General features: G+C 38.6%; 1 protein-coding gene across 1 annotated transcript in view; it reads left to right on the forward strand.

Moving 5' to 3' along the window:
- The first annotated feature begins 233 nt into the window (after window positions 1–233).
- Window positions 234–17,178, forward strand: part of MGAT4D (MGAT4 family member D) — a 33,947-nt gene continuing 17,002 nt past the window's right edge. The window contains exons 1-5 of the mRNA XM_087723931.1: window positions 234–315; window positions 4,760–4,900; window positions 8,141–8,274; window positions 12,204–12,250; window positions 16,280–16,393. Coding sequence (XP_087580057.1) covers window positions 234–315; window positions 4,760–4,900; window positions 8,141–8,274; window positions 12,204–12,250; window positions 16,280–16,393 — 518 coding nt within the window. The remainder of the gene's footprint in view (window positions 316–4,759; window positions 4,901–8,140; window positions 8,275–12,203; window positions 12,251–16,279; window positions 16,394–17,178) is intronic.

Raw genomic sequence — 17,178 nt, forward strand, 5'->3', positions numbered from 1 at the left:
TGTCCATTCCCAATTCCCAATAGGTGTTCTAAATCTGATATTTGTAGATTACCCTAACTTTGGCATCCCACGGACAATAGTGTAACAGATTTAGATTTTGCGGATGACATTGCACTGCTTGGTGAAACAAAGAGGTGCTTGCAAGAAATGATCATCAGCTTAGATAATGAGGCCAAAAATTGGCTTATGTATAAATTTTGAAAAGTTATTAAGTCAGTAGTGCTCAGGATAATATGCCTATAACAGTCAATGGTTGGGCTATAGAACAAGTCCAACAATTTACTTACTTTGGTAGCATTAGGTCTATTAATGAAGGTACAGATAATGACATTAACCATCAAATTGGAATGGCAGTGACCATGTTTCAATGCATGTGCCCAATTTGGTCTACAGCCGCTATAAGTATTACAACAAAGGTAAAAATCTTCAAGAGTATTGTTATACCAATTGCAATGTATGCTGATGAAACATGGAAGTGTACAACCAAGATGATTAAAAGGTTACATGTTTTCCAACAACGCTGCTTGAGGAGAATCCTCCAGATATACAGTACAGTGGCCATATCATTAATGAAGAGGTACTACGAAGATCAGATTTAGAACAGTAGCTACAGTATATTAGTGTATTGTTAGTTCAGCTGTAGCATATCTGAAAGTGCAGCAAATCTATGTCTTTTATCTCAAAGCAGTGCAGAATAATCTGTTTTCCCAGCTGCATCCTTTCTTTCTTCATACTGCTTCCAAAACTCCTTAGCTGGAAATGTAGCTTTACAATGGATTATTGCTCCTTTCTTCCACCTTAGTGTCTATTTATTTTTGAGGTTGATGGCAATGAAGATTATTATTATTGTTTGGCCTCATACATCTTTTTGAAGAGCTGGGTAGTGGAAATAGCTAAGCATTTCTAATAAAATGTTTTAAAAACCTGAGTGATAACATTTAGTAGTTGCAAGAGAAAAGAACCCAACATTTCTGTGCCATAGAAATGGAACAGTTTGCGATCAGCTACATATTTATACTGCACAAAAGTATTGCAGGAAAACTCAACCCTGCAATTCAGGCATTCTTTCCAATGAAGTACATTTCTGAGTGAGAATGGTCTAAACTATTCTAAAATAGTCTAAAATAAGTATTCTTATTTTGATGTAAGTTTCACTGTAATCAATAGACACTTTGCTACACACAATTACAGAAAACAGTACAATTTCTGTGTTGTATCAGTTATTTGATTTGAAGGCAATATATGAATAATATAGACACGCATTTTGGAGCTACACCCTTTTGCAGCTCACAATGTATCTTTATCATATATCTGCAGACCAGTGGTGTGCAGTCAGGGGAGGCAGGGGAGGCAGGGCCTCACCACTGTCATCATGAAAAGAAAAAAAAATGTAAAAGGAAAAAGGCTGAGGTAGTTGCTGCCAGAGTCACAGTGGATGACTCTGCTTAGTGCTTAACTGTTTAAAAAAGCCTCTAAAAAGTGCCCTCTACAGGAGGAGGTGGGAGAACCACGTGCCTCATTTAGTCTATCTTTATGATCACTCGAGCAGAGTTAAGCAAGGGTTAAAAGCTGAAAAAATCCTTATGTAGATGAGGCACGTGGTTCTCTCGCCTCCTCCTGTAGAGGGCACTTTTTAAAGAGGTTTTTTTAAACAGTTAAGCAGAGTCATCCATTGGAGACTCTGGCAGCAGCTAACCCAGCCTGACCTCAGCAGTTCTTGCCTTTTTCCTTTTATATTTTTACATTTTCACATTTTTATCATGGAAGACAAAAGCAGAGTTGAAATCCTCTGTGAAACAGCTGGAAAAGGTATGTGGGTCGGAGGGAGGGTGAGGAATTCAAAATTAATGTAATTTGTAAGTAATTGTATTATTGTAAGTAATGTGTGAGTGTGTGTGTGTCGGATATAGCGGCAGGGCTTTTGGCCATAGCAGCAGAGCTTTTGGCCATAGCGGCAGGGCTTTTGGACATAGTGGGACGCCTCTATGACGGACACAGCCACGGGGCTTTCGAATGCCCCGGCGCTGTGTCCGCCACAGAGGCAGGGCGCCTCTATGTCGACATGACATAGAGGCAGACACAGCGCCAGGGCATCCAAAAGCCCTGCGGCTATGTCCAACATAGATGCGTCCCGCCTCTATGGCAGATGCCGGGGCAGCAATGCGGCTTTTGCCCGCTTGCCTCACCAGCCATAAATCTCACCGCACATTACTGCTGCAGACATATGTGTCTCTTTCAAATAGTAGAGTACATGTGTGATCAATGCTCAGGATATGATCACATACAAAACACTAGTCTATCTCATTTTATGTGGATATAATTGGGCACATATCTCCACATTCCTTTATTCTCCTAATTTGAAATGATGAAGTTAAGGAAAACATGGCTTGATTCTTTTCCTGAAATGCGTGAGCTAAATAAGGCTAATTAAGATTATTAGTTTTTGCATATAGCTGACTCCTCCCATCCCGCTCAGCAGGTAAGCTGTTTGACATTTTCCCCCTCAGAAGTAAAGGGCCAAGGGGGACATTTCTTTTGAAATGTACTCAGTAACTCCATATAAACAATTGTCTAATTCACCAGGTTTAAATAAGACACATTTAAATCATTTCCCCAACAAAATAGATGCAGTGAGTGTGAATGATACTTTCTTGCAAGCATTGAAAGCACCAGAAGCCAAATTACTGTATGGATCTCGCTTTTCAGGGTCGATGATAATAGTCAGATAAGACTATTATGTTACTTCAGCTTCAAAATTATATCTGCTGACAACTAATAATTAAGACATAATGTTTGTTTGAACTGATTCTTCTTTGTATCAATGATGTCATATTCAGGCACACAAGCAATTTAACAGTGTGAATAATCTATTCCAATTATGTTACTACAGTCTAACTCCATGGCTGTTGGGGGGGGGGACATAAAACAATCCCTTTCATCATTTATTTGGCATTCTAATTTTTGTTTTGTTTTTTAATCTGTTTTAATGGATGACCTTTGCTGTTTTAATCTGTTAAATCAAGGGTTCTACTGTTTTATCATGTTTTTGATCCTATTTTGTACTGTTTAACTTCACATTTTAAATATTTTAAATGAATGTATTATTCAAAATACAATAAAAAAATTGGTGCTTACAGTCCGCTTGGGTCTGGATGGAGAAAATAAGCTAAGGTGAACCCAGGCAAGACAGAATTGTAGAAAGGATCACCCTAAACTGTGGTGATAGCCTTTGAAGAGACTTTCCCTTCAAAGAGCAATTCCATGATTTGTAGTAATGTAATATTGGTTTTAGAGATGCTGCCTTGCAGACTAAAAGTATCTGGGTGCAATTCAAAGCACTGGTTTGATCTTTAAAATCTACATGGCTTGATACTAAAGTACTTACAGACAGAATTGCCTTTTTGGCACAGAGGTGGCCTTCCCAGCTTTTCTAGTGCAAGCCTCCTGCCAACATCTGTAAGAGAGGCAAAAGGAGCTGGAGTTTAGAGAAAGTTTTCTTCTGCTGGGGCTCCTGTGTTATGAGACACCCTCCTTCTTGAAATTAGACTGGCACCATCATTTGTGTCCACCTGGAAACAGAGTTGAGGACATTTGTGAGAAGAATGGACACTAATATTTGGTGCTTTATAGTTGTTCATGTTTTATTGGCTTTATTGATATTCTTATATTTTTATTCTGTAAACTGCTAGGAAACATTTTGGTTGAATCCAGTAGTATATAAACACTAAATAAATAAATGCTTTTGTGAAAGGATTTCATCAATCAGTTTATGTAATTAATAGTTGCTTTCTAGTATTCAGGCGTTTTGCCCTCTAGGTTTTATATCTGAGATAGGCAACTCCCATGATTGCTTATATAAACAAAAAATGTTTTCTTGCACTGAACTACATATTTACTTAGAGGGAGAAAAAGCCACTGTAAAATTGACGTGCATTTTTGGCATATAAAATGAAGTCTTGTTTTCCTTTCTTCTTTGTACTGTATAAGATCCTCAATCAACTAGCACCATTAGTTTCAAATGGATACACAGTGTGCTAGCGTGGAAAATATGCATAGCACATATTCAGTTTTACACATAGAGTATTATTGCTAAGGGTCAATTCCATCAATAGAAAGGATTAAAAAGTATATTGTAAGGCAGTGTTTTTCAACCTTTTTTGTGCAAAGGCACACTTTTTTCATGAAAAAAATCACGAGGCACACCACCATTAGAAAATGTTAAAAAAATTTAACTCTGTGCCTATATTGACTATATATAAAGTGTTTTTCCCACGGCACACCTTACACTATGTCACGGCACACTAGTGTGCCACGGCACAGTGGTTGAAAAACACTGTTGTAAGGTAAATCTTAATGATGTGCCATATGTGAAACAGGACTAGTGGGTGGATAAATTTTAAATTTAACAATGTACTGAGAAAAGCCTGCATAAAAATAGTGGCCATATAATTTAATATCCCAATTGGATGTCCTCTGTTACAATGGTACTAAATTTGTAGAATTCCCAGTTTTCAGCCATGCTGCCTATGAATTGTGGAAATTATAGCACTCAAATTTCTGGAAGACAGTAATTTACAGATAACGCTGCTAAATTATCATAGTATGCTTTACTGTTTATAGAATGCACCCTTGATATTTTGTTACATTATCATATTACAGGGTTGTATCAGCGCTTTGAGAATAGCATCTTGATATTGTGGACAATTAATTGTTTATGTTTGGATTATCAGTGTCTCCTTTTTTCTTTTTTCTTTTAAAGATTATTTGAAGTGGAAAGGCCTGAAGCTTACCAGCAAACCCTCAATACATCCTGAAACTATCTACTACTATCTGCCTCATCTCCGGAAAAATGAAGATGCTATTTACCCAAAAGTCATAACTGGGCAGAGCAGAACTGGGGGTGAGAATAAAATTTAATGTAGAAGAGAAGAGTTTTTACATGTGTGTTAATTGTGTAATCGTGCAAACATCAACATTTCTGGGCAGTTTTCTTTAAGGAAAGAAGTGTTTCTACATTTTTTATTTGAATGTGTATATCTGATAAAAACAAATCTGTGAACACAAGAGATGATACCATATGTCCACATTTGAAAGTATGTTGCACTTAGTTTCTTATATGAAGAAACCCTATTAGAGCATTGTTTAAAATCTTAAGTAAAAATGAAAACAAAATACATAAACTGGACGGTTACATTTTCCCTTTTGTTTAGTGCACTGCTTAGATAACTGTTATTATTCTATTCTATCTACTAACTTCAAGTGAAAGTTTAACTGGGAAAATGGCAAATTTTTCTTGGTAATCTATTTGACTCAGTAGCATACTAGTCCTACTTCTTCCAGGTGAAACCACTGCATTAGACTACATTAGTTTACTAGTGATTAATTTCCATAAAAGTGTATGTTATCAACAGCTTTGCACAAAGCTACTGCAGTATTCTATTGGGATGGTGGAAATATAGTACTATTAAGATACTCATAATATTTCCTGCTGACATCTATAAGAAATGACAGAAACAACAGCAGGTAGTTAAAAATACAGATATTCCTCTACTTACAAGGAGGTTAGGTTCTGAGAGGCTATTCATGTCCATTTTGTTTTATAGTCCAATGAAGTATAAAAAACTTGTGCAGTATGCTGCTCTTACCAGTGACGTGCAGTGAGGATTACGGTTGGTGAAGCAAGAGCGCGGCAGCGGCGAGAAGCAACGTCCCTGCCGCTGTGTCCGACAGGCGTCTCACGTTTATGTCTGCTATAAACGCGAGATGCCTGTCGGACACAGCGGCGGGGATGGAGGAGGCAGGGGGCAATGCGGTAGAGCGCGACAACAGTGAGAAGCAACGTCCCTGCCGCTGTGTCCAACAGGCATCTCGCGTTTATGTCCGCCATAAATGCGAGTTGCCTGTTGGACACAGTGGCGGGGATGGGGGAGGCGGGGGGCAAGGCGGCAGAGCATAGTAGCGGCGAGAAGCAACATCCCCACCGCTGTGTTCGACAGGCGTCACACGTTTATGTCTGCTATAAACGCGAGACGCTTGTCGGACACAGCGGCGGGGATGGAGGAGGCGGGGGCGAGGTGGTAGAGTGCGACAGCAGTGAGAAGCAATGTCCCCGCCGCTGTGTCTGACAGGCATCTCGCGTTTATGTCCGCCATAAATGCGAGAGGCCTGTTCGACACAGCTGCGGGGATGGAGGAGGCGGGAGGCAAGGCGGCAGAGCACGGTAGCGGTGAGAAGCAACGTCCCCACCACTGTGTCCAACAGGTGTCTTGCATTTATGTCTGCCATAAACGCGAGACACCTGTCGGACACAGCAGCGGGGATGGAGGAGATGGGGGGGCGAGGTGGCAGAGTGCGGCAGCGGTGAGAAGCAATGTCCCTGCTGCTGTGTCTGACAGGCATCTTGTGTTTATGTCCGCCATAAATGTGAGACTCCTGTCAGACACAGCAGCGGGGACGGAGGAGGCGGGGGGGGCAAGGCGGCAGCTGGCGAAGAAAGGGGAGAGGAGGAGGAAGAAAGGAGAAGGACGGGGCTCCTGGTGGGAGGGGAGAGGAGAAAGGGAAGGGGGCACAGCAGGCAAAAGAAAGAAAGCACCAGCCCGCCAGCAGAGGCGGGTTGCCCCTCTCTTCTCAAACAAGGCTGCCCTCCCTGCCTCTGCCCCTTCCCTCTCTTTTCAAACAAACTCTCTCTCAAATTGAGAGTTTGTTTGAGTGAAGTGAAGAAAGAAACACATGCACACACACACAAACACACACACAAATTACTCACAATAAAAAATTACTTACAAATTAAATTACAATAATTTTGAATTGGTCCCCCCTCCCTCCGTCCGACCCACAAAGCTTTTCCAGCTGTGTCACAGAGGATTTCAACTCTCCTCTTGTCCGCCATGATGAAAATGTAAAAAATGTAAAAAGAAAAAGGCAAGAGGAGCTGCTACCAGAGCAGGAGGCAAGAGAACCACGTGCCTCCTTTGCATAAGGAATTTTTCGCCTTTTAACCCTTGCTTAACTCTGCTTAAGTGATCATAACGATAGTCGAAAGGAGGCACGTGGTTCTCTCGCCTCCTTCTGCAGTTAATCACTAAGCAGAGTCATCCACTGTGACTCTGGCAGCAACTACCTCTGTCTTTTTCCTTTTAATTTTCTTTTCTTTTCATCATGCCAGTGGTGAAGCCCTGCCTCCCCTGACTGCACATCCCTGGCTCTTACTTTACTTAAGTAGCAACAAACAGTATGAGGGAGGATCAGGAAGTGAAGTTGTGAGTGGAAGTTGGAAGAAGGTGGGAAAGCATTATTTAGTTTATGGTGCATCACAGGCATATGTGGTGGGCTGTAAACTAACCCTTTCCTGCCTTCTCCTAACTTTGGGAACTTCTACATTGAATTGTTAACAGGTTTGTTTGTATTGGTGAAAATTTATAATTGAAAGTTCATAAGTAGAGTAATGTCTGTAAAGAACTTAAATAATACAAGATAGATTTCTTGGGTATATATACAATAGCTTATAAATTGGGGGAAAATCAATGAATGATCTATGAAAAATGATATTATTTATAAATTATTGAAATAATCAAGATATTATACATACACTTTATATTCACTTCTTTTTACGGATAGTCCTCCACTTATACCCACAACTGAGCTCAAAATTTCTGTTGCTAAGCGAGACAGTTAAGTGAGTTTTGCACCATTTTAATGATCTTTCTTGATCATTGTTGTGTTAAGTGAATCACATTTATTAAGTTAATAACATGGTTGTTAAGTGAATCTGGCTTTCTAATTGACTTTGCTTGTCAGAAAGTCACAAAAGGTGAGGTGATCACATGACACCAGGACACTCTAACTATCATAAATATGAGTTGATTGACAAGCATCTGAATTTTGATCCCATGTTCAAGGAAATGCATCAACAGTCGTAAATGTGAAAAATAGTCATAAGTCATTTTTTCAGGGCCATTGTAACTTTCAGCAGTCACTAAATTAAGTTTTGTAAGTTGAGGACTACCTGTATATGTTTTTCAAAAAATTATTGTACAAACGTCTATATAAGTTCCCAAATTATAATGAGTTTTGTTATTTTTGACAATTGCTTATTTTAGATATTGCTATTATATAAAATAAAATAATTTCTGTATGTTAGCATTCCTAGTAATTGGTATATCATCAGTGCGAAGAGAAAAGGAAAGTTATTTGATGAATACATTGAATTCTCTTTTCAATGGAATATCTAAATATCGGAAGAAAAATTGTGTGATAATTGTCCTTATAGCAGAGGTAAGATAAAATGAGGTGATTCATTTAAGCTAACAAAAAAGGAAACTTAATCATTTATATCCATTGTTATATTAGTACTCTGCAACTGAATATTAATCAAAGCTTATGGAAGTATTTTTAAAATTCATTTTCTCCATCAACCTGTTCAAGGTCCTTTTATAAATGCTTTGTTTTCTCCCTTCATGTTTTGTGTGCATTTGTGTGTGGGTGTGCTTTTGAGTCACCATTGATTCCTGGTAACTGCCTTGATAATTATTTGCAGTTTTCTTGGAAAGATTTCATAAGTTGTTTGGCATTGTCTCTTCACTATGGATGAGGGAAATGTCTACTCCCAAAGTCACCCAGCTGGCTTTGAACCTAAAGTAGAACTAGAATTCACAGTCTTCCAGTTTCTAGCTGGGTGCCTTAACCACTATACAAACTGGCTCTTTTTTATATTTTATTATAGATTATATTATGATATTCAAAATCATTATAAAAAAGTAATTCTTAAAATTGAAAAATTCATAGCTGATCTATCATTTTTGAATTATTCCTCATCTGTAGATGCAAGGTTTCTATTAAAAATTTTGAATTGATGGATTATAATCTGATACCATATATTGAAATTATGTAGCAGGGAATGAGTATTTCAGAAGACGTGACAGTACAACTGCTATAGCAACAAGACATTATTCATATAAGGGACAGTTTTTATTTTATATAAATATTTTAATGTTTAAAATGACATGAAAATTATACTAATAAAATTCCATTACAGCCATCTATCTTTAGTAGTTACATGAAAATAGATATTAAACATGTTATGTAATATTAAATTTATATCAGTTCATTAATAAAATCAAGTTATGAAAGTATCAACTGCAGTAATATTCTGTAAAAAAATTGCAATTAATTTAATAAGAAACTTTCCTTATTTAATAATTTTGATTTAAATGTTAAGAGAAATCACAACTTTTATGGGTAGAGTTACAGTCTAGGAAAGGTTTTTATGTAAATTAAACTCTGTGTCAGATTCATTTTTGGTTATCAGGTTATTTTAAACATAGTACCACATATTAATAACTTAAGTTGTATTCTGTTGAAGGAATTGCATATATATTATGAGTTTGCCAATATAGTAATCCTTGCTTAATTACCCTAATTGGGACTTGGATTTCCACTGCTAAGTGAAGTGATTATTAAGGAAAACATGACATGCTGGCATTGCTTAGCAATGGCAGTTCTGGTAGTCCTAGTTGCAGTCATTCGGCAAGGACTGTGCAGTGGTATGATTCAATTTTTTTTACCACCATTTGTGGGAGTGGCTTGGTTTTGTGGATGTGGCTTTGTGGGCGTGGCAAGGAAAGGATACTATAAAATCCCTATTCACTTGGCACTCCTGGGTGAAGGTTACTGCAAAATCCTCATTCCCTCCCCATTCCACTAATCTGGTTTCCAGCTCTGTTCTCCTGTTCAGGTCAACAAAAGAAGATTGGCTGGGAGGCCATTAATGGGGGTGGGCCAAGCTTATTTGCCAGTTCTACAAACTACTCAAAACTTCTGCTACTGATTCTCCAGAACCTGTCAGAACTGGCTGAATACCACCTCTGACTGCAGTAGTAGGGGAGGACCTGATGCCTCTCCTGCCTTGCTGCCATCACCTGCACTTCAAGTCCCCCTCCCACTGATCTCTCTATCGCTGTCCTTTCTAGCGCCTTGAACTCTACCACCTCTCCTGCCCTGGTCCCCCTTGACTTTTGCCATCTTCTTCTTTCTGCTGCTGACAAAATGTGCTGAGGCATCTTCTGGCCCTTTCGGAGGCCTTCATGGCAGCAGGAGTAGTTGGTGGTGGTGGATTGGAAGGCAGGCAAAATGGCAGAGATCAGGATGGGGGAGAGGAAAATGATTTGAAGTACACACTGTGCTTGTAAATGGGGACAGGCTATAAAGCATTAAAAAAATTGATCACGTGGCTGCAGGATCACTACAATGGCCATGACGTTGGGGATCAGCTGTCACTACCATTATTTCAGCATCATTGTAACTCTGAATAGTCACTGAATTAATGATTGTTAAGAAGGTGACATATATTCTTCCTACTATGCCTTGATATAGGCATTATGCATCTTAAATTTGCAGTTTATTGACCTTGGCTTTTTAATAATCTTTTAGCAAATTTGCCAGGATGTTGTCTGCATATTTTGCAGTCTAGCTATATTCTACAATCCTATACATTTACTTTATTATTTTACTTTGATTTTGAACCAAATACAGTGCATTGAGAAAGTATTCAAACCTTCTTCATGTTTGTCAATTTTCTTCTCATTAATCTATTTTCAGTAACCCCATAATGACAAAGTGAAAACAGATGTCAGTAAATTTATTAAAAAGAAAAGGCTGGAATAAATATATGCATTGGCATAAATATTCATACCCTTTGCAACAATACTTGAAATTTAGGTCCGGTACCTCCCATTCCTCTTGATCATTGCTGACATGTTTCTACCCCTTAATTGGAGTCCACCTGTGGTGAATTAAATTAATTGGACATGATCTGGAAAGACACACACTTCTCTATATAAGGCCTCATAACTGACAATGCAAAAGCCATGAGGTCAAAGAAATGCAGAGCTCAGAGACAGGATTATTGCAAGGCACAAATCTGGGGAAGGCTATAATAAAATTTCTGCTGCACTAAAGGTTCCTAAGAGCATAGTGGCCTCCAGAATTCTCAAATAGAAGAAGTTTGGTAAAACCAAGGCTGGTCACCAGGTCAAACTGAGCAATTGGGGGAGAAGAGACTTAGTAAGAGAGTGACCAAGAACCCAATGGCTGCTCTGACTGAGCTCCAGAGATCCTGTATGGAGATGGGACAGAGTTCCAGAAGGACAACCATCAGTGCAGTCTTCACTGATCTGGGCTTTATGACAGAGTGACTAGACAGAAGCCTCTTCTCAGTGGAAAACACATGAAAGCCTGCTTGGAGTTTGCAAAAAAAAAAAAAGCACCTGAAGGACTGTGAGGAAGAAGATTCATTGGTTTGATGAAACCAAGATTGAACTGTTTGGCCTCAATTCTAAACATTATGTCTAGACGAAACCGGGCACCATTCATCACCCAACAGTGAAGCATGATGATGGCAGTGTTTTTCAGCAGCAGGGACTGGAAGACTGGTCAGGGATTAGGAAAAGTTAATGGAGCAAAGTAGAGTGATATCCTCAATGAAAACCTGTTTCACTGAGTGAGCTTGAGAAGATTTGCAAGGAAGAATGGCAGAAAATCTTCCAATCCCAGTGTGCAAAGCTTATTGTGTCATACTCAAAAAGACTCGAGGCTGTAATTGCTGCCAAAGGTGCTTCAACAAAGTACTAAGTGAAGCAGTGGTGGGTTTCCATTTTTTTTACTACCGGTTTGCTCGTGCACGGTCTCTTTCTCATACATGCGCATGATGAGTGGGTAGGCGGAGCCTCCCACCGCTGCCACTACTGGTTCACCCAATCTGGGCTGACCCAGGAGGAACCCACCTCTGAAGTGAAGGTCAGAATGCTTATGCCAATGTGATATTTCAGTTTTTTCTTTTTAATAAATTTACAGAAATTTCTAATATTCTGTTTTCACTTTGTCATTATGGAATACTGAGTAGATTAATGAGAAAAAAAAGAATTTCAACAACTGTGTATTTCTCTCCACTATGTGTCAATTTTGATCAAATGTTTCAGTCTAAGAAGATAATTCAAAGCTATAATGCTATCTACATTTTACAATAATCATAATCATAATATAATGGAAAATTAGACACACACTGCTAGAGAGATGTTCCCTGATGATGGGCTCCAGCATGTCAAAGTTCAGAAGACCAAACCTTGGGTCCTGGTGACTAACCCAGATTGGATCTTTTATATAGTTTCAGAAAATAACATTTCTGGAATTTTCTTTAATTTTTCTAGGTGAACTCAACATACGTTAATAGCTTTGCAGGAAGCATTAAAAGAAGGTAAATCTTTTAAAATCCAAAAATGTGTGATAGGTATTGTTTAAAAACTCACTAATACTAAAGTTTGTGTAATGTGAAATTAATTGCATGGTACCTTTAATTTTTTTTGAAAATTCTGTAAGTTGTACTGCTACCTTTACTTAAAAAATTACAGATGCTAGACAAAGTGTATGTGTAGTTTGTGTGTACATATACATGCTCATACATGAACACATGCATTATACATAATTCAATTAATTTAAGATAGTAGAATAGACCTGATTCATTCACAGAATCATAGGGACCCAAAAGACCACCAAGTCTGCTCCCATGCACACTGTGGGATTAACTATAACATCCCTAATAGGTGACTATCTGTCTTCTGATTGAATGGGAAGAAACTCTCCTTGAGGTAAATGATTCCACTATCAAAATGTCCTTCCTAATGTTTAATCTGTATCCTTGAAGTTTCACTCATTCTAAGAGGCAAATTGCTTTCAGGTAACATGCCAGAAACTGCATGCCTGTAGTTCCATAATCTAAATTGAGTTAAGGCAATTGTTAGGAGGTATGGTGAACTGAGAACCACAGCAAAGACAAGAGAACCAGTGAGGAGTCTGGTTCCTTGGAAACTCTCTCAATAAGGAGAGGAGGGCAGATTGGGGGGGATCGACCAATAATCTCCAGACAGCTGTTCCTCACATTGTGACTGCAGGACTTCATGGCATTTTGCTATTGACTTGAGTGTTGGAAGATGATATTTCTTTCATTCACTCATTCATAACATTTATAGTCTACCCATCTTACCTCAAAGTAGGAATAGCCATGTTGCTTACAATTAGGGAAAAGACCTTTAAAGATTCATAAATCTCACTTTCTAACCACTAAACCGCTCATTAATTTCTAAGCTATTAGAGACCTTTTGTAGGAGAAATTTGAAAATGAGCCTGTCTTCAATCCTGAATGAAAAAATATTTTAATCATAAGGTTAAGAATTTAAACAAGCTGAAATACATAGTAAAAGGTTATACAAGATTTTGATTTTGATCTTATAAAGTTATAAATGGACTAAGGGTCCAGACAAAATTGGAATATTGAAACTTTTACAATAAAATTTTGGAATTAATTATAATGTATGAACAGATTCTCATGAGGATACAGGTAGTCCTCAACTTACAACAGTTCATTTAGTGACCACTTGAAGTTACAATGGGATTGAAAAAGGGACTTATGACAATTTTTCAAACTTATGACCGTTGCATCTCCATGGTCATGTGATTTACATTTGGATGCTTGACAATTGGTTCATATTTACAATGGTTGCAGTGTCTCGGGGTCATGTGATCCCCATTTGTGACCTTCTGACAAGCAAAGTCAATGGAGTAGTCAGATTCACTTAACAACTGTGTTACTGTAGTGATTCACTTAACAAATTTCTAAGCAACATAAATTCTGGATTCAGTTGTGATCGTAAGTCGAGGATTACCTGTATTGTTTTTGTAAGACATAACAAAGATAAATAATTTCTTGATTTCAAAAACTGTACATTAGACAAAAACATTTAGGTAGGGGAAATATTATACAAGCTTATAAGATGATAAGTTATTATGACAATAATAATTCTGAAGGAGACTTTTGAATAATGGAATCAGAAAATAGTACCCACATATCAACAGTGTCAGTAATGATGTCTGTTTCTATGGTTACACTACGTGCAAATTATGTTATGGAGGTTATGAAAGATATAGAATTTTTTTTACCTGACAACATAGAGAAGGTACCGTGTTTCCCCGAAAATAAGACAGGTTCTTATTTTCTTTTTACCCACAAAATATGGCTTGGGCCTTATTATGAGGGGAGGGTTTATTATTTTTGGGTTGCCGAGCGGCTGCTCTCTTGCGAGCAGGCTCCCAAAAAGCCAGGCACAGTCTCATGGGTGAATGGCTGTGTTGCGCTGTCGTAGCAGCGCAACACAACAGCCATGAAGCGATCACACTCACGAGCAGCCACCTGGCAAACCCCCTTTCCAGCCGGGCACAGTGCCAATCACTGACCTAGGGGTATCGCCAAAGCCGTGTGAGTGCCTGTTTGCCGCTGCCCAGCTCCCACGGCTTGGCGCCTTTAAAATGCCAGTGAAAGGCGCTCTGCACGGCTGGAGAGGGGGGTTGCATGAGCGGCTGTTCCGCTCTCGCTCGTGCAGTGGTGGGCGGTGGCAAACAGGCGCTCCCACGGCTTGGCGATACCCCTAGATCACTGAATGGCGCTGTGCCCAGCTGGAAAGGGGGTTCCCGGGTGGCTGCTCATGAGCATGCTCACTTCATGGCTGTTGTGTTGTGCTGCTACGACAGCGCAACACAGCCATTCACCCATGAGACTGTGCCCAGCTCTTTGGGAGCCTGCTCGCAAGAGAACAGCTGCCTGGCAACCCTCTTCAGCTGGGCACAGTGCTCCTCACCAACCTAGCGGTATCCCGAAGGCACCAAGCAACGTGATCCTTTGCCTTCCCCCTGGCTTGGCACCTTCGGGATACCGCTAGGTTTGTGAGTGGCGTTCTGCCTGGCCAAAGGTGGGGGGTTGTCCAGGGGGCTTATTTGTGGGGGAGGGCTTATATTTTTGCCCACCAGAAAAATGTGGCATAGCCTTATTATCAGTACATGTCGTATTTTTGGGGAAACACGGTATTGAAAGTGGACTTATAAGTGACAGACCAAGAGATTAGATTTTATTATTATAATCAAAGTTTTTAATAAAATTTTATTTATTTATTTGTATCCTGCCTTTATTATTTTTACAAATAACTCAAAGTGGAAAAAATATTCATCACACCTTCATCTTCTTATTTTCCCAACAACAGTAATCCTGTGAGGAGGGTTTGGCTAAATGAGTGACTGCTCTCAACTGAAAGTCACCCAGCTCTCTATCCCTCCCTCCCTCTGTCTCTCTTTTCCTGTCATATACATACACTTATATGTCTCTTTCTGTGTGTACATGTATGTATGTATGTATGTATGTATGTATGTGTATGTATGTATGTATGTATGTATGTATGTATGTATATATATATATGTATGTATGTATGTATGTATGTATGTATGTATGTATGTATGTATGTATGTATGTATATATATGTATATATATATTTTAAAGTCACAACCCCTGGTATGCCCAAATATGGGAGGAAGGTCACACTTCCATTCTCTGCCTTTGGCTTGTCACAAGAGACCATCCAGACAGAAACCCAATATTTTTTTACTGTTGCCTTTTTGTTACATAACAAATGTAACATAACAAATGTAACAAAAAGGCAACAGTAAAAAAATATTGGGTTTTTGTCTGGATGGTCTCTTGTGACGAGCTGAAGGCAGAGAATGGAAGTGTGACCTTCCTCCCATATTTGGGCATACCAGGGGTTGTGACTTTAAATATATACCTTTCACCCTGGCCTGGCTGATAAGGAGTCGAGCCTTGTAGCTCAATGGTTAACACATCTGCCTAAGAGGCAATAGAGCACAGGTTCGATTCCCAGCAAGGGTATGGCTAGCTGATGAGAGCTAAATAGCTTGAAATAGATCTATACTAGTCTCCCTTTATTTATTTATCAGCACTTTATATATAAAGTCACAACCCCTGGTATGCCCCAATTATGGGAGGAAGTTAACTGATTCCATTCTCTGTCAATCAGCTCGTCACAAGAGTCCATCACGACAGAAACCCAATATTTTTACTGTTGCCTTTGTTATATTTGTGTTTTTTTCCCTTTATTTATTTATCAGCACAAATAAACACACACACACACACACACACACACACATTTGTTTTCTGTTATATAGTATGTATGTGTAGGTATATGTACACACACACACACACACACACACACACACACACAGATTTAAGGTAACCATTGCAGATATGTAGCTTTAAGTAATTAGGTATAAATATTGTAATATCATATTGGCACCATCTTCTGTTGAAGTCCTGTCAGTTGAAGTGCTTCTAAATATCCTGATTGAACACTCACTGGAAGAAAATGCTGTTCTTTTCTTTCTTCAGCTTTTCAAATGAAGTTGTTTCTGGTGCTCTGGAAGTTATTTCACCCCATGAATCCTTTTACCCTGACTTCTCCAATCTTAAGGAAACATTTGGCGATTCAAAAGAAAGAGTGAGGTATGAAATATGGGATCATAAGATCCTTGGATTGCATTTTCCTACATATTTTTACATTCTTAAATTCTTAAATTCTTAAAATGTCATGTCCATTTTTGCGCAGGCTCATTATACAATAACTTTATAATAAAACATAATAGTGAAACATGTGTTTATTGTCTCTGATTAACACATAAAGCAGCTACCAATAGAAGGCAGATATAAGCAGAAGGACATTAATGAAAAGGAACACATTACAGTCAGCTTTAGAATAACATCAGTTTTGAAAATTTACATTTGTATAATTTTTAAATAATGAATCCCAGTTCTTGTACTGTTTTAGTTGGTGCACAAGAGATGAGTTGTGGGGGACCCCTTATGTAATGTATTCAAAATCATGCCCCTTCATATTGATGAACTACTGGGTCCCTATTTTCTGGTAAGGGATACAGTTATCAAAGCTATAAGAAGCATTATTAATCATAACTGACAAAGCAGTCTGGATCATATTGAGACAATTTTTAAAGGGGAAATTAGCCCTTTCCAGGAAAACATACGTCAGAATGTTGCCTACATTTCCAAGCAGATACAAGAAGCCATATATATGAAGATCTTTCTAGAACAACTTGGTGAAATTCTGCCCACTATATATGTTAGTCCCTGGATTTAAATGTTTAGCATCTTCATCATCTTTTTAATGATACAATTGATCAATTCTAAGTTTGAAGGTTTCTGCTTTAGTTCCTTGTTTTCAGTGGAAGAAAATTTATTTGGCATAAGAATCAGAGACTACTACGTCAGCTCTT

This window comes from Thamnophis sirtalis, unplaced genomic scaffold, assembly GCF_051295495.1.
Source record: "Thamnophis sirtalis isolate CommonGarterSnake01/CBP01778 unplaced genomic scaffold, rThaSir2_p1.2 scaffold_10, whole genome shotgun sequence".
NCBI classification, from domain to species: Eukaryota; Metazoa; Chordata; class Lepidosauria; order Squamata; family Natricidae; genus Thamnophis; species Thamnophis sirtalis.